General features: G+C 27.3%; 4 protein-coding genes across 6 annotated transcripts; 2 read left to right on the top strand and 2 right to left on the bottom strand.

Annotated features, from left to right (window-relative positions):
- Positions 1-151: 151 nt before the first annotated feature.
- Positions 152-2,765, bottom strand: LOC119669799 (V-type proton ATPase subunit D 1). Its single transcript, XM_038079822.1, has 4 exons — positions 2,551-2,765; positions 2,311-2,428; positions 899-1,262; positions 152-835 (listed from the first exon to the last, which is right to left on the bottom strand). The coding sequence occupies exons 1-4, from the start codon at positions 2,589-2,591 to the stop codon at positions 618-620; spliced, it is 741 nt and encodes a 246-aa protein (XP_037935750.1). The 5' UTR covers positions 2,592-2,765; the 3' UTR covers positions 152-617.
- A 697-nt stretch (positions 2,766-3,462) lies between these two features.
- LOC119669292 (chromobox protein homolog 1-like) lies at positions 3,463-5,207 on the top strand. Of its 2 annotated transcripts, none has more exons than XM_038079129.1 (3): positions 3,463-3,691; positions 3,761-3,886; positions 4,949-5,207. In XM_038079129.1, the coding sequence occupies exons 1-3, from the start codon at positions 3,629-3,631 to the stop codon at positions 5,141-5,143; spliced, it is 384 nt and encodes a 127-aa protein (XP_037935057.1). In that variant the 5' UTR covers positions 3,463-3,628; the 3' UTR covers positions 5,144-5,207. The 2 variants fall into 2 exon arrangements, with proteins under 2 accessions (XP_037935057.1, XP_037935066.1); XM_038079138.1 differs by having other exon boundaries at positions 3,465-3,691; positions 3,800-3,886; positions 4,949-5,201.
- Positions 5,208-17,562: 12,355 nt separating this feature from the next.
- LOC119669798 (dopamine N-acetyltransferase-like) lies at positions 17,563-23,724 on the top strand. Its single transcript, XM_038079821.1, has 4 exons — positions 17,563-17,637; positions 20,914-21,124; positions 21,182-21,451; positions 23,471-23,724. Exons 1-4 carry the CDS (start codon positions 17,597-17,599, stop codon positions 23,642-23,644), a joined length of 696 nt encoding a protein of 231 aa, XP_037935749.1. The 5' UTR covers positions 17,563-17,596; the 3' UTR covers positions 23,645-23,724.
- A 1,622-nt stretch (positions 23,725-25,346) lies between these two features.
- Positions 25,347-26,685, bottom strand: LOC119669797 (protein GUCD1-like). 2 transcript variants are annotated; one of them, XM_038079819.1, is made up of 4 exons: positions 26,440-26,685; positions 25,908-26,379; positions 25,642-25,775; positions 25,347-25,579 (listed from the first exon to the last, which is right to left on the bottom strand). In XM_038079819.1, exons 1-4 carry the CDS (start codon positions 26,444-26,446, stop codon positions 25,491-25,493), a joined length of 702 nt encoding a protein of 233 aa, XP_037935747.1. In that variant the 5' UTR covers positions 26,447-26,685; the 3' UTR covers positions 25,347-25,490. The 2 variants fall into 2 exon arrangements, with proteins under 2 accessions (XP_037935747.1, XP_037935748.1); XM_038079820.1 differs by having other exon boundaries at positions 25,642-25,727; positions 26,440-26,683.
- Positions 26,686-27,670: the final 985 nt, after the last annotated feature.

The following is a 27,670-nucleotide window of genomic DNA, read 5'->3' as shown; positions in this document are numbered from 1 at the left end:
TTTTGTTGTTTTATTTAAGAATATGTATAATTCTCAATTTAATAAAAGGAGATATTATAATTTACTATACTGTATACATATGTATGCATATGCTCATTCGGTGTTTAAACCTAATTAAATTTTTAATAAGCAATTCCATAATATATGTTTTAAACTCTTTTATTTTATTTTGTAATTTTATATGATTCATTTATATTTATATATATGAACTGTATTTTCATTTTATAATTATTATTGCATATTATTAAAGCAAGCAGTACGTGAAAAACTGCTCACAATTTTTGAAAAGAACAATATAATACAAGTAGGCACAAACTACACAAACAACTTATTATAATAATTATAATATAATATATATATGGAATTTCTTCAATCAGAAGTAGTACAATTTTAGTATTTTTGTTATACATTAGAATTAAAAAAACAAAACAAGAAAAATTTTTTTTTAAAACGGTACTTTTTATGAGTTAAAAAATACTGTTTTTGTTGTAACTGAAATGATTTTCTCACAATAACTTATTATTGTTAAAATTTTTTAAAACAATAGCAATAATTATAAGAAGTATATAAACAAACGCTTAGCATTGCTTTTAAACAAGCGCCTAACAATTTTCTATTTAGAAGAGTACGTCATCATCACCATCATCGATTATATTGACTACATCTTCTACATCGATGCCTTTTTGTTTCAGTTCAAGTTTTTTAGCTTCAGCTTTGGCACGAGCTATACGTTTTTTATCCTGAATCTTTTTTAGACGGTAGAATTCTTCACGTTCCAATTCATCGAGTTCAGAAATAATGTATGCCAAAGTACGATCAATACGAGGAATAATAACTGAAATTATAAATTATTTAATTATTAGTATTTGTATTACATATATCATATTGATGGACTTACCATGCTCGATGGCGTTAACTCTTCTATTGGTGATCTTTATAACTTCATCTAAAGTTACAAATGATGTTTGCAGTGAAGCCAGTTCAACAAGTAACTTAACTGCACTTTGATAATTCTTTTTTAGTTTTGCTAATTGTTGACCACCACGAGCTAAACCAGCCAATTCATATGTATCTGAACCATCTTGATAAGACTCAAATACTGGCAGCGTAACACCAGCAACGTTATCTTTCTTTGTGCGAATTTTTATTTGAGCTTTGGTCACATTTTGTAAAACGACTTGATTAAAGTCACCAGTAGCAAACTTTGCTTCAGCTAACGAAAAGGCAGCTTCTTTCATTACATCACCCATCAAAGTTTTGGTCTGTACGAATAAAAATATGGTACTTTTTTGATATCAAACTTCCATAATTCGAAGTACCATTTTGCAAAAAAAAGTTCGACTTATAGATACTACGAGTTAAAGAAATTTTTTGTAATTATATGTAATTTGCTCTTTAAACCCTGTTGCACTCTATTTAGTTTGAGTTATAAAAAATTCGAGTTATAGAAGTTCGAGTTATGAAAGTTTGTCTGTATATATACATTATACATATATATTTTATATAAGGAGAAGTTCAAAGTATAGCTCTTTAAAAAAAGAGGTATAGTGAGTTCATCATTTTAATTTCGAGACATTTGGTTAAATAAATGTTTGTGATCACTGTAAATGGATCCAAAAACAGCCGGGTCTACGTCCCGAAACCACTTATCGCCAGCGACGACTTAGTGTCGTTCGACACTTCCCAAAGAACTTCACAAGCTGGTCCCAGTAAGTTACAACAACAAAAACATCACTATTAAGAAACTTTCTAAAATCCTAATTGAAATAAATGGATTCTAAATTAGGTATATCAATTTATCGCACTATCGATTGACATTTGTAGTTGATTTATTTTTAGCAACTCTTGTGTCTTTATTTATTTAATTAAGAAATATTGAAGACCCTTTTTTCTTGCCATATGTAAATATTTTATTGTGTTATTGCTTTGGAATAAAATTCTGCAATTAATACTGATTTCTGACTAGTTGGCGGAGCCTAGGAGGACTCACGTCTATAATGGCCAACTAAAAGAGTAAGTATTGATTTCTGATAAAAATTTTAGTTACAAATTTTAAGCATTAAATTGACAACTTTATTACAAGTCACCTTTTTTCTCTACTATAAAAAATTTCTCTGCAGTTCTAATAATGAATAATAAATTGAAAGAAGTTAGATTTTATATCACTTGATCATTACATATTACACAACTTGATATAAAAGTTAAATTTTCTGAAGTATAGCGTATACCCTACGTTCAAATTTCCTATAGAAATTAATCAAAAGCACACCACAACACCCCCCACCCACCTACTATGAATTCATTAATTACCTCAATAATTTTACTCAAAATCATACGGAAACGCATTTGCAATGCATCAGCTTTCTTTTTAAGTAATCCATGACCCTTTTGTGCACCAGCCAGACGTGATTTCATCAACATCTGAGCACTGAAAAATATTAAACAAGTCCATCAAATTTTTTATTATAGTATACCAATTTACGACGTTGGCAAATTAATCCAATAAGTAAAATTGAATTTAGATTCAAACGATATAATAAAAAAACTTACCCACGAGATGGGAAAATTGCTAGCCTATCTTTTCCGGACATTTTTACAATAGATTTGTATTACTTTTTCTTAATTTGCAAAAATTCGTCGAAAATACAACAATTTTCGTTGGAAAAAATATACACTGCAATGGGATAACTGTGATAGGTCAGCTGACCTGTCTCATGACAAATGTCAAATCGTTGGAGTGGAATGTAAATAGTGGAACGTATTTAGTTGTAGGGTGAAATAAATAAAAGAATTTTAAAAATTTTAAACTATTTAAAAAAAATCTTACATATTTTGTTTTTTTTTTTGGTTGATAATAATGTTGCAATAAACGTATTGTAGAAGAATAATCTCTATGAATATAAATATATATTGGGCTTTTTAAAATACCATTATATTATGGTATTAGAACATAAACACTTAAACTTATGGGTTTGGTGCGTTGATTTCGCGTAATTACAATTTAGTTACTAGTTTTACCACTAAGTTTATTTTGTGTTGTACATAATACATCATATATAGATCATTATATACATATATATTGTATATACATATTATATATACAAAATAAACATTTTTAGGCTGTGTGCAAGTTCAAGTATATTGAGGTAAAGTAAACTGAAATTTTCTAGGAATGTTTTACACGGCACTTATGTAAATATTTATTTATTGAACTTATTATTTATTATATATTTATTAAACATCTTAAAAAATGTTCACAAATTAGATAATTTTTATCTAATTTACTCTAATCGAAATTCTGGTAAATAGCAACATTAGCTGCCATACCGACATAATTTACTATTTCCCTCAATTTACTCGAACTCGCACTCGGTCTCACTATATAAAAACATAAATATTATTATTTTTCTAAATCTGGCAATATTACAGCAATAGCAGTTAAAAATATTGTGGAACATAAAAATGGGAAAGATGGCGAAGGATCGGCGCCAACAATTTTAAAAACAGTTCTTATTGTTATTCATTGCGTGCGAGATCTTCGTTGAATGAGCAACGTTACGTGTATAAACGTTTTTTACATTTCAATATATATTGAAATTTCTTAGAAGTGAAAATCGATTTTATAAGAATGCCAAAACGCAAATACATTGTTGAAGAAATAAGAGCTGCCCGTTTTGTGAAGGGAAAAAAGGTTTGTTTTAAAGTATATTTTGTGTGTGGTTGGAGAAGTTAAATTACTTTATATTGTATGGCAATAAAGCAATTCTTCATAAAATGGCTTGATTATCCTATTCAACAGGGCACTTGGGAACCTGCGGAATCTTTACAAGAAGACATTGCCGATGATGTGGCAGAGTTTGAGAGGAAATATGCAAACAATCCATTCGTATGTATTATTTTATTTGCTTGCATGGTGTGTATTTAAGTAACGATTAGTGATGAAATCTGTTTTGTCTTATTAATCTAATTGCCATGTTCAAAAGAAATTACGCCAAAGAGAACTAGCATTTTTTGTCTGCAGTCTGCAAATTCTCGGTAAATGGTGATTGTTCAGTGATATGCATTTTCGCTTTATCATTGCAATATCACCACAATGTTTTTATTAAAAAAAAAACTAATATTTAGTTTAATCAATTATTGCATATTTATTTGTCCCCCTTAATAATTATTTTGTTTCAACCTATTAGGCTTATGGAAGAAACTCCTAGCTTTATCAGATCTATGTCCATGGGCGTACCTTCAAGTGTTGCTCAGGCTAAGAACTAAAACTACCTTTAAGCGCTATTAATAATAAAATGTTTCTTTGAGGATAAGCCAAGCAATATCTGCTCATATACTAACAGATACTATTAATTTTAAAATTTCAAATATTCGAACTGATCGACGCTTCGACCCATTTGATGCTCAAGTATGTTTCTGAAAATGTTCGAACATCATATTATGTTCTTGTAAGTTGACAAACTCGATCATAATGTCTAAAGTATTTAAATTCGAGTTTACTCTAGGTGTTTGAATGTTCGATACTTTTAAACAATAATTTACTACAACACCAGAGTTCTCTATTTCGTTTTTAAATGACACATCTTGTCATTCGATATCTATATATATCAAACATATATTGTAAATTTAATATATGTAAGAAACAGACAATAATATTTAGTTTGTATGCATATTATAAGTCTGCTTTGAAAACAGACTTTGTTCTGAGAATTACTTTTTTAATGTCGATGTAATAGCACTAACCCATTAAAATGTGTGATTTGAGTATGTTATAAAAATGAAGATGATGTAATAGAAAATAGTCTACAAGTACTAATACTATATGTAAAAAAATGACAATTTATTTAGATTAACATGAAGTAGAACCGTATTTTATAGAAAAAAAAACTTGCCATTATTTGGCAGTTTATTATAAGAAAATTTTGTACTCACTATTCTCATATTTCAGATAAATGGCTTTGCATCCAAATATAAGTTGGAGAAAATAGTAAGTATTCTACAGATTCATGGTGATATATATTTTGCAGTCAAATTTGCTGGACATGATAAATTATATGTCTTACACTCTGCAACACTTAATAAACATGCTCCACAAATGGTCATAAAATTTTATGAGCAACGAATACAATTCCGAAATGTTTAGATTACAAACGAAATATATATATATATATACATATATATATGTCTGTAATGCATATATTCAGAAATGTATGTAGTAAAAACTGTTGATCAGTAAGTAGTTATAGTATCTCATAATGATATAGTTTGTTAATTAGAAAAATTAGTATTTGAGAAGTTAATATAAAAAAGAATGACGTATATTATTTTATCAATTATAATTATAATTAATTAATATAATTATGTTTAAAAAAAAAATATTTCGATGTTAGAAATGTTAGTTAATTTTATTTAAAATATATATAATGGTTATATACCGTACTGATATAAAATTAAAATTTATGTTCAACTAAAAATATAAAAGAATTAGTTCCAATGTATCTTTTAATATTATTAGATTGACTCTCCTAAAATGACCAGTTTTCACATAAGTCACAATATAAGTTAAGCAAGGTCTTAAATTGCTTTGCTCTATTATTAATTAAGGGTCTTAAATTGCTTTGCTCTATTATAGTTTAAATCTATATATAAAATATTTACAATATCTATATACAATATTTCAAAAATATTTATTAATAGCAGTTGACTAAATATAATAAATATTATATATTAACATTTTTAATAAATATATAATAAATATTAAAAAATCTAATAAAAAAAAACTTCAAAACAATATCACATTGTGTTTAACTTGAACTTGAATCACTCAAATCAGACAGCTTGTGACATCTGTATTATCAATTCATTTTAATCTTTAAATAAAACTTAATAAATTTGTTTATGGGTGTTTATGTAATTTGTTAAAACTTTTTAAATACGCTTAATAAGACATTAATAGTTGGCTAAGGAACGCTGACTCTGTACTTCAAATTTGGCAAGGTACGCGTCCAACTCTTGATATTTGCTGTCTAACGGTCCAAATTATTTAGGAATAATTAAATATAAGATATAATTTCATAACCACAGTTGATGGATATTTGACAGTACTTGAAACAACTGTATGGTCAACCAAAAATTCAATTAATTGAAAATATATAAAAATTTTGTTGTTACAATTTACTATTGTTTGAAACCCCTCCATTAAATACAAAAGCTTATATTAAGTAAAGTAGCCACTACCGTCATAATATCGTCTTAAAATCAAATTTAATAAAAAAAAGGTTTCTAAAACTTATTACCGTAATATTTTGATATGATTTATGCAAGTGTAATATCCTTCTTATTGTTTGCTTCTATATACTTTAGCGTTTTCTTTACGATTATGTTGCGATAGTTACATTTTAAATTTTGAATTAATCCGTGATCAAGGTGTTGCAATTTAGAAGTCATATTAGGCGGAATAAATGCCAATTCTATGCATTTGCGCAAATGCTAGTGACTGGCAATTGCACAAGGAAGGAAGATAAGAAAGAAAAAATTAAACATTTAGTTTGGAAAAAGGGACTTCCCCTAACACCAAAATTGATTCATACTTTAAACAAAAATTATTATTATAGAATGCACTTTCCTATATTCCTATTGGCACGTGACAATATTTATATTCGAATTATAGAAGTTGAAATTATGGAAGCAGAATTGTATTTAATTTGCTCTCTAAAACCCTGTTACATTATTTTTAGTACGATTCGGGTTATAGAAGTTCGAGTTATAGAAGGTGGAGTGTATTTTAAACATTTTTATAAAAAAAAGGAATATTATTGAACTGTGCTATTATTACTTAAGTTACAGCTTTATCTAAAAGGATCTTAGGGTAAGCAATTATGGAAAAGGGCAATTAAAAAGTATATTTAATTTTTAAATTATTTTAAAAAGAGTGCAAAATTTTCGATTGATATACTTGTTAACAAAAAATGTCTAAAAATTATTATTTTATATATAATATTAATATAATTAGCTGCTTTTCCTTATTAGATGTAACTAGGCTAATATTTTTGAAATAAGCATTTATTTAATGTATTTATAAAAATGTTCGTGTATATATATTTTTTTAAATTTGCATATTTATTTATTTGTAAAAATATATTATAAATTTTTGCTTTAGGGTTGAATTAAAAATTTATGAATAATTTTAATTAAGATTTTAAATTTAATATTTATGGTTATAAAATTTTAATTATTGATTGTACTTTAATATCTTATTTATTTATAGGAATACATTTTATTATATTTTATCTTAGGGTTGATTAATATTTATGTTTATTAAATTTTGATTATTAATTGTACTTTAATATCTTAATTATTTATAAGAATATATTATAAATTTTTGCTTCAAGGTTGAATTAAAAATATATGAATAATTTTAATTAAGATTTTAAATTTAATATTTATGGTTATAAAATTGTAATTATTGATTGTAGTTTAATATCTTATTTATTTATAGGAATACATTTTATTATATTTTTATCTTAGGATTAAATTAAGAAATTTGTGAGAAGATTATAAATTTAATATTTATAATTATTGAACTTTAATTATTCATTTATACTTTAATATCTTAGTACTGCGTTATCATATACCAATATAGTTATATGTTCTTTGTACTACACATCTAAACTGCTTTTTGCGTATCCATATATTTCAGTTCGAGTATGTATACCCATAAGTACTCACTTAAGCATCCTCAAAAGCCATAAAATTTCTCTCAGACAGAATTATTAATGCACCGAAGCCAACGACAGGATATCAACAGTTGGCCTCGAACACTGACATAAAACGAAAGCGAAATTATTCGTCTTCTCGCTTTCAGCCGTTGTTCGTCGAAGGAATGTGTTGTTTACATACCAACATGAGCTTCTAAACAATACTGGATGGGATATGTTCGGATATGTACAGTCAGTTTGCAATTGGGCCTTATTTTTTTCCAGATATATCGTACACTGAATAACAATTACGAGTAAATAACAAAATGTCAGCACTTAAGTTATGCGTGTCTGTGAACAGAGAGGAATTCGATTTAAGATTTGAATAGAGTGGTATTGAACTTTATGGCATTGATATATTATTTCAAGCTTTTATTTTCATAAGATTAAGAAAATGACTATTAAAAAAAATAAAATTAATTGATATTTACCAAACCAAGAAAGCAATACATCCAAATATAATAGAACCTCATTTATTTTGAATTGACTCCATTAACTTAAGTATATAACATCTGTAAATTAATTTGTAATAGACGACTTTCTGTAAGGTTGCCTATTGACATAGTCACATATTTCTCGAATTTAGATATATGTGAAATGTATATAAAATATATAGATGGCATATATGAAATAGATTTCAAGTGTTATCAAAGTTTGATGTTTAAATGCAATGCTTTAAGTTAAGATTCTGGGCATTCCGGAAAGTCACAGAATAAAAATGTTAGATATTGATATTGTGAAACTAATAGTATGTTAAAACCGTCAATAATAGCTATACTCTAATGTGAAGCTGTGAGAATAAAATATTTTCGCCTGTAAACAATGATCCTGCAGTTTATAGCGAATCTTTTACTGCAACAAAGTAAATCAACAGACAGTAGAAACCAATATTTACAATTTCTTTAAGACTTTTTTTAACAAATATAAGGTAAATGTAAGAATAAACAACACACGATATGACATGTGCTCTACAATGATATCTAACAGGAATTGCCTTATTCAGCTACTTTTATTATTTCAACTATTTATAAAGTTTTAAACATTGTCCGGATCTATCGGAACTATCGGATCTTTCTCTAGTTCATTCTATACACAAAGACATTTTATATAAAGTGATGAAAAGCTTATAGAGTGCATTGCAGATTTAAATATTTTGTTTTGGATTAGGTCAGTGTTGTTGCTATAGCCTTATATATGTTTACAATATTATCAATTTTTTTATTATATTATATAAATTTCTTTAAACAAAACAGAACAAACACATTTTAAGAGAAATGGATTCCCATTCAATAGAGTTAAAATTCATTGTAAATAAGCAAATATTTTTATTTACTACAAAATACTTTTAGATTTCGATCAGAAAGTTCTAATTTGATTGTTGCTAATAGACATATAAAGAAATTATGCGAATGTATGTTTTATATTATCGATTTTCGTGTGAAAGTTTGCAGTTGTAGTTTCATTTTCTGTATGTTAGTAAAACGTCTTAATCACAGATGTGAGTATCATCATGGTTTGATATGTTTTAGGTTGTCTTATTTATCATATCTTAATTGCTTTCAACTATCAAGGGTTCATAGTGGCTCATATTACACTTTTTCCAATCAAAGCATTATAGAAAATTTTAAATATTATATCAAACTACCAAAAGTTTAATGTTTCGAATCATTTTAATGAAATGCAGCAAATCATGTTATTGATTTGAAAGCCGAAGTAGAGTATAAATAGAGAGTAGCATGGATCATAGTACGCCAGTGACTTGTACTACAAACACACAAATATAAAATAGAACGGAGGTTCATCCTCGAACCCACTTTTTTGATGAGGTAACAAATGAACCGAGATGATCACTTCTGAAACGAATCATTATGGGCGATAGAAAAATAAATTAAATACGTGAATACCAACGTAAACGATTATGATGAAATGTTGATAACACCCCACAAACGGAGGTTTCAAAACCTATATTGGCGGCAAACAAGATTATGTTCAGTGTTTGGTAGTATTGGAAGAAAATTATCTATTACGAGCTGCTCTAACCTGGTCCTCTATTGCTAATAACTCTACCGTTTGAAAGAAACAGAAAACGTATTATGATCCATTCTGGCAGTGCTAGGTTACACACAGCTATGTTGACACGGAACAGAACATGGTTGGGAAGTTTTGCTGCATTCACCATATAGTCCGCATCGTATACTAACTCACTGCCATTAGCTTTGGTTTCTGCAAAACTTTCTTAAAGATAGAAAATTGATCGACAAAAAACGCTTCGTCAATAAACCACATAAGTTCTACACCATTGAAATAATGAAACTATTCAAAAAATCTCAAGAGATCGTAAATACTATTGACGAATATTTTTTTATCTATTAAGATTAATTTTCAATAAAGAAAAATTGTGTTTAAAATTATACCAAAAAAACGGCGAATACTTTTTGTACTACCTAATATATATTTTAGTTATTATTATTTTATTTTTGAAGGATAGAACCTTTTTGGAAAAATCATTATTTAAATGACGAATTAAACAAATTAATTAAAAGGTTGTTCCAATTAAAACATGAATTTCATGAAATCCTGTTGCTATAAAAAAATGTTGACCCATAAATAGAGTCAGCGATTGTAAAAGGTGCTTCAATATATTCATAAGTTTGTAATATTGAAAAAAAAAATCCTTTTGATTATTGTGCTATAACAAAAAATTTATAAATATAAACAATTTATTAGAAAATACAAAAAAGAATTAAAGAGCAATAATTAAATTTAGACTTTTCTGTTTTTTTTTAAATACTTAAAAATCTACATTTAGTATATATTCATATAAAAATTATTAAAAAATTTATATATTAAATAGAAAAAATTTACAATGCTTTCGAATCGAGGGTGTGGCGTGTTATTAATTGTTTTGAATTTAAGCTGAATTCAGGCAATAGTCGAGTTTATCCTTAACACAGAAATATGAGAAGCACTCCACTTAAATGGAACACTTGAACTTTTATTGTGGCGGCACATATTCACACATACATAAATACACACATCCTGCTGGCACGCAAATATGTGTGCTGGCAGTCGTAGAAAGCAAAATTTCTTCATTGTTTTGTAAATATTAAAATATTCAACGTAAGGTTACGCATTTATTCAAATGCACAGGACAAATCGAAAGCCATAAGTCACTGCCACAATCACACACTCACACAATAACACATTCAACATCAAATAGACATTTATATATACGCTCGTAAATACAAATATACGCACTTCTCACATTGTTCCAACGATGGATATCTGCCATATACAAATATTACTGCGAATGTTGTGCTCGTAGAGTTCGAGTTCGTATCTCAGCTATTATCACAATAGAAAAATCGCATAAATTTCAGTACGTTTTTATATTTCCAGAGAAGCGTACACACACGCAACAGTCAGTCAACATCATCCGCAAAATAATAGTTGAGTGAAAAATAGTTGAAAGAAAAATACTAATAAAATAATAAATAATAAAAATTATTTCTCATAAATAAATTTCAAATTTCTACATCAAAAATAGTTTTAAATGTAAGAATATTTTAAATTATTTTGAATTAAATTCAATTTGAAGCGAAATTAGGTTAATTACTTTCTCAAAAAACTGCATACAGAAATTCGTTCCTCGGTGCGTATGAGAAACAGGATTTCATTTTCCTTTGTTGTTTTGATTTTAATAAATTGTTGCTTCATTATTGTTGCTTCATTATTTGTGCTTCATTATTGTTGCTTCATTATTGTTTGCTCAAGCGCAGATTTATGAAATAATTGCATTCAATTATGTGATGAATTACTTGAAGGACATCAAATGGATGCGAATAAGTCATAAGAAGATTAGAATGAGTTGATTGACAATTATAAAGTTTATTAAGAGTAAATAAATTTCGAAGCAAATTTAAAAAATTATATTATATTATATTAAATATAATTAAATCCTTAATTTTCGGTGTAAATAAGTGAAAAAAATTAATAATAAGAATATATGTGTTTAAATAATTTAATTAATTTTTTAAATTAATACTTTAAAACTTTTAAAACAAATTGGAACAGTTAATAATACGGAATAATATAAGAGTTAATAAAATATTTAAAAGTTTACGCTAACAATCTAAAAAAATATAATTCTATATTTGTGTAAACAGTTAAAATTTTTAATTTAATATTCGATTAAAATAATAATAATAATTTAATAATAATTAGTTTTTGTTAAATAATTGAATGTTTGTTCAATATTTTGTAATAGAAAATTTCGCCTCTCCTTGAGAGTCATCATCAATATCACAATCTAACATCATCTCATGATGACTCTTAAGGAGAGTCGAAATATAAAATATATTTAAAAATAATAAACAAACGTTGAATTATTTAATAAGAAGTGATCTATAGCTGGATAAAAAAATATATAAAAAACCATTAATAAAAAACAGTTCGATAAATAAATTCAAAATATTATAATTTAATAATTAATTAATAAGTTTTTGATTATTACTGGGCTTAGTTCGTTTATTTAACACATAAAATAATAAAAATGTTTTCTTTAAATAAATTTAATCATAAATAAATAAAAAAATCACATTTATTAATTTGTGTTATTAAACATTTTTTATAGAAATTAAAATATAATTAAATATTTAACACAAATTAATAAGTGCAATTTTTTATTTAAAAAAAACATTTTTATAATTTTGTGTGTTAAATAAACGACTTAAGCCTAATAATAATTAAAATTGGTCATAATAACAATTTATTAAGTGAATACACTTAGCCTATTGGCCCATTGTAAAATATTAATAATTAATTAATAATAAAAAAACATAAAATATAGTGTTAAAATAATATGTCATTAAATTTTAAATAAACATTTGTAATTTTAAATCCAACATCCACTATTATTTATCTAGGGTATATTGCAAGGGTAATAAATCAGAACTATTTAAAAATATAAAATAAATATAAATAAAAATATAAAACATTTTTTTAAATTTATGTGTTAAATAAACGACTTAAGTGAAAAATTGTTTAATCTCTCTTTTATATTACGTTTATCATATTCCTAAAGTTGTTGGTATCGAGTGTATTAAAATTATTCTTGTCCAAAGGGTGAAAAGTAAGATCTCTGTAACATTACTAAAGCTATATGCCACACCTAAGCGGATGAAATCAGATACCTACGTACAAGTATCTTTCCGAATGCAATATAATATTTAAAAATTTAACTTTTTCTAATATGCTTTGAAATATGTATTCATTGTTTATATTTTTTTTACTTATCTAGTACTAGTCTGTCTATTATTTTGAAATGTTAAAAGCATAGAAAAGGATAGAAGGTTTTAAGAGAAGCAGACTACTGCGGCAATAGTGATCGTTTGGAGTGTTGAAAGGATAGAATAATAAGATATTAATAGATATATGATTGCAATCTAATACTTTATGATTCATTCTAATATAATTTAAACTTGTATTCATTGTTTGTATTATCTTTTTTAATTATCTAGTCTATTATTTGGGAATATTAAACGGATAGAAAACTTTTAGAGAAGCAGAATAGTGTGACAATAGTGATCGTTTGGAGTGTTGAAAGGAAAGATAAAGATATTAATAGATACCATATACGATTGCAGCCTTATATTAGAAAATTTAATGTTTCATTCTAATATGATTTAAACTTGTATTCATTATTTGTATTATTTTTTTTCAATTAACTAGTAACATTTCAACTGTTATATTGGAATGTTAGAATAATAGAATAAGATATAAACAGAGAAAATAAATTTCAAAGAAACAGAGCACTGCAGACATATTTATCGTTTGTGTTACAACTATCCTCAACCAAACAGAATAAAAGTCAGATTATCACTCAATAACAATTCCTGATATCGAACGGAGTCAAGAGTTCACTTCTTTCTGTTCTACTTTTAACCCAAATTAAACTCAGGTAGGTAAAATTTTATTAGACTTGGATAAAAAAAATAGAATGAGATATTAACAGAAAAAGTGGCTGTAGTAATAGTAATCAGACCGCTGTAGTAATAGTAATCGTTTGTATTATAACTATTCTTAATCAAACAGAATAAAAGCCAGACTATCCATCGATAATTTCTGATATCAGACCGGGTTAAGAGCTCCCATCCTTCTGTTCTTATACTAGTCCATATGAAAACCAGTGAGTTGAAATGTTATTAGCCTTTCAAACAGAGACAATAATTTAACACCAGACCTATCGCCAGAACAAACCTATTTTATTGAGGTCTTGAAGTGGTAGCGCAAATTAAGATGTTCTGATAGTAACATGCCTGCTCTTTGGTTGGTTATAGTGTGGCAAGTTGGCAGACATCTTTTTGATACCCATAATTGGCGACTATTCGCCGTTTTATTGTCTTATTCCTTGCAATAAATCCAAAGAGATAAAAACTAAATATCACTCCTACTGAGAAGAGCCGTCTTTTTGTAATTGAAAATAAAAATTAATTTTTTAGCGATATGGTAATACCCAGAGTAACAAACATTTCATAAATTTTTAATTTCTACTTAACAATATTGTGGGTTTAGATACAAAAAATAACTTGGTTTTCTCAAATCTAGTGAACTTATTATTAAAAATAAATATAAATTATAAATCTTGCTGAAATAAATTATTTTTTGATTATTTTGAGTTGTTGTTAAGAGGTTTTTAGGTTTTTTATTTCTGTTCTATTTACGAAAGAAATGAATATAATGGTGAAAAGTATAATTTTACAATTGAAACATGAATATCTTCACATTGTTTTAATTAGTTGTAAAACAATTAAAAAATAAATAAATAAAATATTTTACTATCTTCCTCTTTAATTTTTCTTCAGTACTTCCATTTGTATTACAAAATCATATTAATTTCCATCAAATATTATGCAAAACATGTATCAAGATTTTGATTTATAGGAGATATTCATCTGCCTCATTCACCCCCAATATGGAATAAAATCAAATCAGTTCTTGCACATAAGTAAAACTAATTACAATTTAATGGATTCTGATGTAGTAAAATTGTCCACTCGCTCAATAATAAATGCAATTAAATCGTAAAAGACTCAGCAGTAGCAAAAAATTACAGAAAGAAATTAAATCATCTTTCAGAAGAGTCCAAATAAAAGCCTGAATACTGATGAATACTGATAAAATAAAAGCAGGATGAATATATATTATTTAATGGATTTCTCAATTTGGAACAGACTATTGAAATACCCCAGAAAATAGTTTCCAATCAAATTCTCGGTCTGCACAAAAAGTAGATTTTATAATTTGCAATCGAAAATACACAGAACTTTTTAAGAATTGGGATTTCTGTTGAGGCTAACTATTAGCAAATACATGCATCAGTAAAGTCAACTGATGTTTCGAATTTATTTATTTATGAGTTAACCTTAAAATTAATTTTAAACTTAACTAAGAATAAGGAACTGGACTGCTAGGTCGTTCGCCCTGAACGAATTTATATTATTGGACATATGAACACTTCTGCTAAGGCATAGGATAAATATCTTGTTGTTGACTAATGATATATACAATTAATACTTTTATGAAAATTATTTCATTCAGATAGTTCTACTTAAAACAAAGTGTGATATAAGCAAATTGTTCAGATATAAAAAACACATTTACAATAATTTATAATAAATTTAGGCGCCGTAACGTTATGTTTGGTTCAGCCCACAGTGACAGTTCTGCTTAGCAAAAATGCCTTACGTGGCACATTTTATCATAATCCTAATCCTCAATTAAAAAGGAATCAAGAAAGTTAAGATTCTTACCCATTTAAGGTTGAAGATTAACATAAAATGCATGTTAATCAGTTTATTATAACTCTTTGCTTTCTGTATTTAAGGATATTTAAGATTTAGCAAAACCCAAGAGAATTATTTCATTTTTTTAATTTTGCTTTCTGTAGAAGTTTAGAAGCTTTCAGGTACATTATATCCATTAAAATACTTTTCGCACTTATAACAATAATATAATGATAACTCAAAGGATTTGATATTCGCTAAGATAATAAAATTGCGAAAAGCAATTTTTAGTTATTGAATTATAATCAACAATTTAAGAAAATTGATTTAAAAGTTATTTTATCCTTTCCAAAAGCTTCTATTGGATTAAATTATTGTCATATGAAGTGATTGCAAATTGTGCTGATATTAAATGTCAAGGGTCACAAGTTCATGTTAATATTGTAAGGATGACAATAAAAATATAGAAAAATGTCAGCCTTGGCTTTGTTGAGTAAATCTCAATACCCTTCAGATAAAATTATTGTATAAGTTTAAATAGAATTTAACTAATAAATAAAAATGTTTAAATATCTTTGAATAATATATATTTAAATCTTGACATAATTTTATGAATACAAGGTCAATCTACTTTTTTGCTTTAGGTGTAGTAAAAAGAAATTCATTATTTTCCCAATAGATTGCTTTGGTTATCTGTATCCCCCAATATATAAGTTCAATCGGGATACGCTAGAAGGCGTTAGAAAGATGAGATTTCATACTAAAAAAAGCTTTCAACAGTTTGGTAATTGGTTGACTTAGTTTTGGTTGAGCGCGCGTCAAAAATGGACATTAACAAAGAGAAAATATGCCATATTTGCAGTTTTTCTTTGATAGAGGCGATGTTACTGTGAAGATTGTTTATGGTCCTGATACTTGGAACACCCAATAATCCGTAATTTTGATTTCGTTTCGGTAATTGTAATATCAAAGGAGCATCACGCACTGGAAGTCGAAAATGGCGATAAAATTATGGAAACTGTTGAGTTCAATCTGCTGTTGTCATGTAAGCACTGTCTCAATTACCCAAGAGCTCAAGGTTGTACAAAAAACTGTTTGGAATCGCAATAAAATCGACCCATTTTTGAAGCGGTTGGTGAGTGGTGATAAAAAGTGGTTATTGATCACTTACGATAACGAAAGCTCAGGAAGGTTTTGCTAAGTGTTCGGCGGGATTGACAAGGAATCATGTGTTACTCCTCTACAGCAAAACTCTCAAATCGAAACTTTACTGTCAATAATTGGACCGTCTATAGGAAGTAATCGCCCAGAAACGGTCAGCTTTAGGCAATAGGAGAGGAATTATATTCATCAGGACAACACCAAAAAGCTTAGGGAGTTTGGTTGGGAACTTCTTATGAATCTTATAAATTAATTTTATACCAATAGGGGCGAGGACTTCTAAGGGAGAAGCATAATGAAATTACCTTCAAAATGGTAACAAGTTATCAAACATATCGGTACATATTCTTCTTATTTTTATTACACCAATTATATTAAATTCATTTCACAAATTCCTTGCAAGAAAAATATCAAAAATATTTTATAAATATATATATATATATATATATATTTATATTTATATTTATATATTACATATTTATAAATTTTATCAATATTTTATAAATATTTTTAGATAAATAAGGTTTTTTTTATCAAAATCAATTTTTCAAAAACTTCTACTGTAGATCTGAACTCATTTAATTACAAAAATATATTAGGAATGAAATTAAATTGACATTATATCACAAAAGGATGAATTAAAAGAGACTAAGACTAAACTAACTATCGACATAAATAATAAAATACTCTAACATATCTTTGTCACACAACCGCACATAGGTTGATATATTTACTAAATACCTAGTCGTTGGTCCGAACTTACTAGCTATTTCTTTTCGTCACTTTACCTAATTATTTATAGTCAATTATATTTATAAAAAAACTCGTAAAAAAACAAAAAAAAAAATGCTAATATCAAGTGTTTCTGGCTTATCAAAAAAAATTATTACATCTATGATTCATAAGAGCTACACTAGAAAAATATCTTCAGCGTGGTAAGTGCCCATATCCTTACCATCCAACCCTTTTAAGATATATAGGGAATTGCCTACACTTTTTTGAATAATACATTTAATATTTTTTTTTAGCTAGTTTTGCATTATAACATTCGGCTGCATTGCTTTGTCTAAAATTCCTTCTATATGGGGTAAAGGGTACGCATCTTTTATAGTACGTTCATTTACCTTCCTAGCATCCAAACAGAGCCTGTACTTCTCCTCTTTTATCACCAGAGTTACTGGAGAGTTCCAGCTACTGTTACTTTCTTCAATTACTCCTAGATCTAACATCCTGTCTAATTCTGCATACATAAGTTTTTGTATGGCAGGCGATATTGGATAGTGCCTCTGTTTAACTGGTATGTGTTCGTCTCTTACTTCTATTACATGTTCTTCATACATTGTTTTGCCTAATCCTAATGTTTTAAATGATGGAAAATGTTGTTTAACTGTGTCCAGTCTTCTATTTTGGCTACTTCTTAAAACATGTTGGTCCTTATCGAACTGAAGGTCCTTTGGGGTTGCAATCAACTCCGACACATCTGTCCTGTTATTTTCATTACCCCCCACTATTGAATTCTGTCTGCTTACCACTGCTAACCCAAACACTTTCCAAAAGTCGGTACCAAAATAAAAATGTTGCTGCAATGCAGGTACTACCAAAAACTCCATATTTTTTATCATACCATCCCACTTTACGGGCAAAGTGATCATTCCTATGACTGCAGTCTTTCCTCCATTTGCGGTTTCAACCTGTTGATTCTTCAAGGAAATCATTTGGTCTGACCGTTTTTCAAGGAATTTGGCGGCATCCTTTCCAATGCAGTTAGCACTACCCCCTGTGTCCAATAAAGCTAATACTTCTTCCCCATATATAGTAGTTTTTGCAAAGAATCTATTATCATCATCTAAAGTTACTATAGCAAACACTAACTTTCTACTGCAACGTTTAAACAAAGCCGTTTTTTCCCTAATTTTTTTTTATTTTCTTGAACTTTCTACTTTGCACCTCTTCATTAAATATTTTCGCTCTTTTTCGTTCATACTCTAATTTACGCTGGTGTAGACTTTTACGTTCATTGATAACAGGTATCACCGGCGTTTGAACATCCATTTTTCTTCTTAACATAGTTATTTGTTTCCCGGATTCATCTTCATTTGACAGCCTCCCCGGGGTGTACAAGCGTTTAGATTTTAATACGGGTGGCTTAATTCAGGAAGATAGGGCATGGAAACTGTGGGTTCCGACCGAGTTACGAAAAGAATTTTTAGAATCCGCACATTCTTCTCCTTCAGCAGGACATGGAGGAGTACACAAAACTATTGCAAGATTAAGATCTAATTACTATTGGCCTGGAATGGTAGTTGAGGTACAATCCTTCATTAAGAACTGTGATATATGCAACACCAGAAAGGCTTCAAATAAAATGCGTAGACCGTTGATGGGTGCACAGCACATCACTGAGAGAGCGTTCCAAAGACTATATATCGACTTTATGCGACCATACCCACGATCATCAGATGGGAACACGATGATATTCGTATGTTTGGATCACTTTACGAAATTTATTTTCTTAAAGCCAATGAAAGCAGCCACGGCCGCTAAGGTTACTCAATATCTTGAAAATGACATTTTTCATATGTTTGGGGTATCTGAGTACATTCATAGTGATAATGGTAAACAATTCACAGCAGAAAAATTTAAGATCCTGCTTTTGAAGTACGGAATCACACATGTCAAAACGGGATTTTATGCTCCGCAAGCAAATGCAGCTGAAATGGTAAACCGCAGTGTGCTCCAAATTTTACGATCTTTCATAACTCAGGATCAGAAGACCTGGGATCGCCATGTCAGTGAGGCGGCATGGGCACTTAGGAGTGTAACACATAGCGCGATTGGGTTAGAACCTTACTATGCCTTATTTGGAACTCAGATGATGCTGCATGGTAACTCCTACAAGGTGATGCGAAATATTACTACTGTAAAAACAGGTGATTTTTCTGTAATGATGACGTCTGATCGGCAACAGTTACTAAGAGAAAAGATAATGCATGAACTCAAATTGGCTCATCAAAGAGCTGAAAAGGTGTATAACACAAGGAGTAAGCCAATTTCTTTTAAAGAAGGACAAATGGTATATAGAAAAGGAAATGTAGAAACGGCAGAATTCTTTAACCAGATGGCTTAAAGTTAATGAGTATAGATGACCGGTGCATGTGAGAAGGGGACAATGTTAGGTTGAGGTAAAATGAAGATGAATTAAACGAGACAAGGACGACTAGTAAAATTAGGGAGCTGTAAGGAATAGTAGGACCTTTTACTTCAGCTCAAAGGTAACTACGGTAGAGTAATGAGGGCGGGTAGGTCCAAACTGACAGACAAGGACAGGGACAATACGGAGTAACACTGGTAGACAGCAATGAAATAGTTTTTTTTTATATTTTGTTTTGTTTTTTTTTACTTTCCTTATTTTTTTGTTTGATCTACTTTGATCACATTTATTGCAATTTTTTTTTAACAATGCTCTCTGGCACAATTTTTTTATTTTTTGTTACGGTTCGAATGTATTATAGCGGAGTAAATAATCCACCCCTTTTTCTGACGAGCTAGCTGGCCTCGCCACCGTGCCAGACTTTAACTCTGCTCACAAAAATATCAAAAGATGTTGAACGTAACAAATGTATAAGAAGGTATAAGAATATTTATTTTTTTATTTGCCTGTATATTTTTCTCACCATTCAAAAAATTTAGTACAATAATTTGTTTTACAAAACATAATTAAAAAAACAGTTTCAAGAAAACTTGAATAATTTGCCTTAAAATTAATTGAACTGTGAACTTATTTGGAAACTTTTCCAGACATTTGGGTGCCATTAATTTTAGTTTTTTTTAGAAAAACTGGACCACTATGTTAATTTATTTGTTTTTCATTCCAATAAAATATTTCTCATTCATTCATTATATATACATACATACATATGTAATATGTATGATGTGTAAGCAGCACGAGCATGTGAATTTCGATGTTTGTAAACAATTTAATATAATCCGCAATTGCAATTTGCAATTGCGCCTCGATCCATAGATAAGTCTGAGGCGGTGCATGCCAAAAGGCCGTATATAAAAATTTCATTTTACATGACATTTTAATTGAATGTTTTATCACCAAAACTTTAATTTTTATTAATGTCCTAATCAATAAATTTAGTGCACTATTTAAAAACAAAATATTTTATACACAAAATTTTATTTTTGTTTTTGCAAAAATGTAGCAATTTTTCCATTATGGAATATAAATTAATAACGGAAGAACGTTTTGACGACGTCGTACGTCATTTACGTGATTCGTTTTTTGCTGATGAACCACTTAATAAAGCGGCCGGTTTGTGTTGCAAGGGATTGGGAAATCGTGAATTGGAACAGCATAGCTACGAGACGCTTGAGGATCATTTAAGTTTGATGGCAGTTGACGAAAATGATGAAGTACTATTTATTCATCATATATAAATACATTTTATTCTAATTAATTATTTACTTTAGATTGCTGGGGTTATTTTGAATGGTGTGTTATTACCTGGTGACATTAAGAGTGCACAAAAGAAGCTGGAATTAAGCGATGATGAAAATTTCAAAAAGATATTTCAATTACTTTATTCCCATAATCAAAAAGTTAACATATTTGAACGCTTCAATGTGGATAAGGCTTTTGATGTGCGCATACTTTCAGTAGATGGGCGCTTTCGCGGACAAGGCATAGCCAAGGAATTGGTGCGACGTAGTGAACAAGTAGCTAGAGATTTTGAATTTAAGGTAAATTAATTAATCAATTAACAGTTTCCAATAAATAAAAACATCCGACAACATGTGTATGCTTGTATTGAAAACAAAACCAAAAAAATTAATGCTTTATTCGAATTATATTATCGATTTACTATAAGAATCTGTCAAAAAGAATCTGTTAAAATACTCATTTAAAGCTCCTAGTAATATAGGCGTAACTTTTCTTAGCAATCCCTATATTGAAGTAAAATATAAAAAAACTGCGAGTAAATTTTACTAGTAGAAGACTAGAAGAATATACTGTTAAGACAAATACTAATGTATATAAAACCCTCAACTGCAGTTAATTAAATAAGTAAGTTAGATATTACATATATTTTTAAATTTAAACAAAATAAATTAATTTTATCAAAAACTGAATTTAAAAATACAGTAAGACCCCGCTTAACGCTGTTTCGGTTTAGCGCTCTTTTATTTCAACCCGAACATTTAAGCAGATGTTTGAAAAAACAGACGGAGAAGAGAAGCAATCAATAAGAGAATTTTGGAAAAACTACAATTTCATGAATGTTGTAGAAAACATAAACCTTTCTTGGAATGAGATAACAGAAAGATCTTTGAAAAGAGAATGGAAGGACATTTGATCAGATTTAAGTAAGTGCGAAGACATCGAACCCTCTGTCGATATGGATGAAATAGTGATAGAAATAGTGGAATTAGCGAAACAAAGCGGTTTAGATAAGGTAAAAGTAGAAGACGTCAAAAAAGTAGTTCAAGAAACAACAGATAGTTTTTCTAATGATGAGCTCAAGGAATTAATTGAGCAAGAAGAAAACAAAAACATTGATAGTAGTGATTTCGAAGTAGAGCAAAAAGAACTTTCGATATTGTTTGTGAAAATAACTTTGATCACTACAACTGAAATGATGGACCAATTTGTTAAAATTGATTCAAATTTTGGCAGGAGTTCAAAAGCAAGACGGCGTGTTATAGATGCTTTATCCACTTATTAACAATTTCTAACAGAAGGCAAAAGAAAAATCGCAAACTACATTAGATGCCTTTTTGACAAAAAGGCAGAAGATTGGAAACACAGAATAGACTGAATAACATTGTTTTTGTTTTTGTAAGAAATAAATATTTGGTGCTATTATTATTAAAAAAAAAAACATAATTATTAAATTGAATACTTAGCAATTTTCTATCAATCTTCCCCTAATCGCAATATTTACATGTTAACATAGCCTCGTTTAGCGCTGTTTCGCATTATGCTCTACTTTGTAGGAACGTATCCCAGGCGTTAAGCGGGGTCATACTGTATTAATTAAGACAAAATTTTAACCCCGTCATGTGTATTAATATTCTTATTATTTTAAAATTAATATAAATTAAAAATAATAAATTTACTTTTCCATCCACACACACACATACATAACAATAACAATAAGAAGCAGCGATTGTGGTTTATATTACTTCTCAAAGATTTTTATAGGATTGTTCGGAAAGTAATTTTGAGTCTGACTTTTCATTTAAGCAATATTATCATTACATATTTAAACAAAAATGACCTGGATTAGTTTTTTAACCAACAGTGGTCAAAATTTAAATGAATGCAGTTAAGCTACTGCCAAAAAGATGGGAGAAGGTATTAAAACAACCTGAAGAATATAATAATAATAAGCCTTGTTCGACATTATTAACTTTAAGGCGTTTCTGTATACTAGACTAGACATACAGAAATCGCAACTATTTTTCTCGAAATGAGATTTTCCAAATTCTCATTTAAGTATTTCTACGTTTATGCTTTTAGAATAAAATAGTAATAATTAAAATCTATAAAACATAAAATCAATTACTCATAATTCAATTGATAAAAAACAAAAAAATATATATATGTTAATTTTATGTAAATATATTTATTTATTTCAAACAATTCTAGCACATTGAATTATTATATTTTACAATACAAATAATACACAAAAAAAAAAATATATACATATATATTTCCGAATAATATACTAAAGTTCCATTATTTTATATTGTTAACAGTTAATGAAAGCCGATGCAACAGGTATATTTTCACAGAAGATACTTAAGTCAAATGGTTTTGAACTACTTATTGAGCAGTATTACAATAAATACACAGATGAGTTTGGATATCCTGTGCTTAATGTGGAATCTCCACACATTAAACTACAATTGCTTTACAAATATTTAGATTAAATCAAAATATATACTTTTTTATGCATTTCAAATATTTATTAAAAGTAGTTTTAAATCATAAATCAAGATATATATTGAAACGAACACAAAAACATATATAAATATTTATTATATAAATTCATAAATAACATTATTGTAGTTTTTATGTTATTAACGAAATTAAAGTTAAATCATTTTTCTTTTTTATATAAAAAATAATATTTATTTTAACAAGACAATAAAACTTAAAATATTATAAAATATTTGAAATTAATACAAATTTGTTATTAATTATATTTTATATATATATAGTTAAGTTTTTTAAAGACATATAGGGAATATTTGTAACAAATAAATTAATTGTACACCAAAAAGTTTTTTCTTTTTTAAGTTAGTTACATTTTTTAGATGCGTATATTTTACTACTAATTTTTATACTATTAGTATTTAATATTATAAAGTTTAAGCATAATAAATAAATAAATAAATACATATAAAATTGTTACAAAAAAGGCATTTTGTTTATACAAAAAAAATACTGAATGCAGTAACTTAATAGGTACGAATAGATATATAAATAAATTGTGAAAAAAAATAAATATATATAGATATATATATATAAATGAAATGATGAAGTTATAATTGCTGATTTATGCAATAAATTATATATGACATAAACTCAATAATTATATATAACATAAATTTAATAATTAAATATAACATAAATTTAATAATTATATGTAACATATATTTTATAATCATATGTTTCAAAATAAATTGTGCACAGTAATAACATTTAACACTTAATTATATTAATAAATTTTAAAACTAATATAGATTTTAAAACTTTTTCTTCAGTTAATACATTTTATAACATACAATAAACACACATAATTTACATATATCTAAGTCTAAACATCTATTCTAAATAATAATGTTATTTAAAACATTTTATATAAATTATTTTTCCTTATTCATATTATTTCTTTTTATAGGTACTTTTCGTATCATTTCAGGTAATCATTGTATTTATTACTGTCACTTTGCACTTTAGATACATATCACAATCCTTACTGTTTCTATTATTAAAATGCAGTTAAGCAAACGACTAAATGCATACAAGAAATAGCATATATATATATAACAGCAGAAGCTTCTAAATGCTTTTTTTGCTTTGTGGTTTGTATTAAAGATACATTAAATTATTGCCTAGCGACATATAAAACATTTCTTTGTATTAAAATTAACAAAGGCAGTACTTATGTGAAATAAGTTAGTAAACAATTAGTTTTAGGTTTTTAGTGAAGTAAAATCAGTATTGATACTAATACGTGACGACATACGCAAAATGTCATAATCATTCAGTTTTGTAGTCTACTAATTGTGCTTAGTATGATATATGCGTAAACTAATCAGCTTATAAAGATTTAGCATTGCATCCTGAACAATTTCGACATAAAACTTATTATTGTCGAGTCATAAAATATTTTATAAATTTTTGGTTGTATTAAAATGGAATTAAAAAAAGCTTTAAAATTGTTTTTAAAAATAATTTCGTACAGATAATTGGAAATGTGCCATTAAAAATATTACAATTTTTTAAAACTTTTAAATAATATTTTTTGTTACGAAATCTTTGCATTTGATTTAAAAATCAATATTTTTTAAAGTTGTGATATACATACATAAACGATATAATTTAAAAATATGTACTAAGGTAACTACAGACTTTTTTCCAAATTATCTAACTTTACATGTAGTTTTGTACCATTTTTATGAAATATTCCTATTCAAAACTTTTTATATTTAATATCTTTAAAAGTACTTATCAAAATATATGAACTTTGGTTTCTCTAAATCTGTTAAATTAATTAGGAAATATAAATATCACATCTTCATCTGTACCATAAGCTTTTCTAGCTACATCTAATGAAGCCGTTGAACATTGACATACATCTAAAAAGAAAACGTCATTAAATAGTATAATATACAATATTTAAAATTATAAAAATACTTACGACCATCATGTACTTCTGGATTTCGATAAAATATTTTATTTAGTTTTATATCGTAGCCACATAAAACAATGTAATGTCCAGCATAACTTTTGGGAATGCGTGTGTTTTTGGTAATACAAGAAAATTTAAAGCAACTTTAATTTTTATAAATAAAGCAATGTTAACACCATTCCCAATCAACGATTCTTACATATTATTATTATTATTATTAAAATAACTTAAAATAATTTATATAAATGTATAAAGATTTATGCAAAAAGACTCACCCAAAATTTTCTAAGACATGTTTTTTACAAATCTCACATGTCAGTAATGAAGCATTTGTTAGCATTATAATTGGTCCTTTGCGTCCAAGATGATGTATAAGCGTTTGCATATCTACCGTACGTTGTTCTACACGTATACCATGTGAACTTGCCTCCTTAAACTTACGCGTCACACGTTTTTCATCTTTATCTATTATTTTCGTATAATAACTGTGTTGATTGTAATTTGGATCGATTCCAAGTGTTTTTGTAAAATATTCATGACGCACATCATAACGCCTTAGCAAGTAACACAAATCAATACTCCAAGTACTTGAACCAAAACCTTCTTCTTTGCAAATGGTTAAGAAATTATCAATAAAATGTTGACGTTGTGTACTTGTCAATATCATTAAAATACAAGATATACCACAATCCCAATTATAGCGTTGTTGGTAGTGTGTAAGGTTGTAGTGCTTCTGTGGTGGTATTGCTTTGAAATAACAGTAAATATTACTTCCAATTCAACTATAGCATAACAGTATTCATTTACCTTCCATTTTTGTATTTGCTTAAAAGTATTTATATCCAAAACTTTGTTTTGTTTATGTATTTATTCTACAGCTGCTCCACCATCAGCTGCTTATAAATTGTATTGTATTTGGCTGTTCTCCAAATTGCTAATGTAAGCATAGACAGAGATGTATTGACGAAAATGCTCACATAGCAAAGTTGGTAATAGATTAATAGTACGTGACTTTAATCATTTTTTACAAATAATTTATATGAATAATCTTTCGAAAATCTATAAAAATCACGAACTCATTTTATACTTTAAAAATATTTTTAGAATTTTAATAATTTATATAAATATATATAGCACAAATAAATATTATGTACTGTTTGGCATTTTTATTGCTTGCAATTTATTTCATATTTACTTATATAAGTATACATTCTTTATTTGTTGACATGTTTATACTGCATTTTACACATATTTTTATACACAATCAAATAAGTTTTAAAAAATATTTTATACGTAAAACATAAAGTCGTTCCACAATTTTCACAATAACTTAACTCTGAGCGAACCATAGAATCCACATAGAATCCACATTATTTAGCATATTAAACTATTCATCTACAATAAAACATAAACTAGTGTGTACATAAACTTCTTTCACACATTTTTCTAAATAAATAACTTGCTAATTGAATGGCAATTATTCACATTTTCATAAAAAATATCAATTCATTGAAAAAATAAAGAGTTAAAATTAAATTAAAACCAATTTTATATAAAAAATAAGTCATTCTCGGATTTAAAATAATATTATTTATCATAAAATTTTTAATATTTTTTAAATCTAAGTATTTTGTAGTATTTACCATTTCCTATCGTTTTATATATATAATCATATGACACATATTTCAACTCTTGGTAATTTCCCTTTGTGGGAAATTTTAAGGGATGCATTGGACATTTCTACATTAAATGAGCTAATGAGCTCATTTATATGAAATGTTTTGTATGGTAATTCATTCTCATTAGTGGTTATTATTTTGTTTAATATTTAACATTAATAAACATTTCATATATCAACATTTATTTCATCAGTTAAAAAATATTTTAAACATTAATTTATTTTCGAAGAACTTATAGATCTAATTTTAAAAAAATAAGCTAAAGAATTCACGTATCTGTTTAATTATTTGTTCACCAATTTGTCACTTCTGATAAAAATTAAGCAGTAAATCTCTATATAATTTTGTATTAGATTAAT

Source organism: Teleopsis dalmanni, chromosome 1 (genome assembly GCF_002237135.1).
Source record: "Teleopsis dalmanni isolate 2A chromosome 1, ASM223713v2, whole genome shotgun sequence".
In the NCBI taxonomy this organism is placed as follows: Eukaryota; Metazoa; Arthropoda; class Insecta; order Diptera; family Diopsidae; genus Teleopsis; species Teleopsis dalmanni.
The sequence above is the reverse complement of the archived record's forward strand: the minus strand, read 5'-3'. Positions and strand labels throughout refer to the sequence as shown.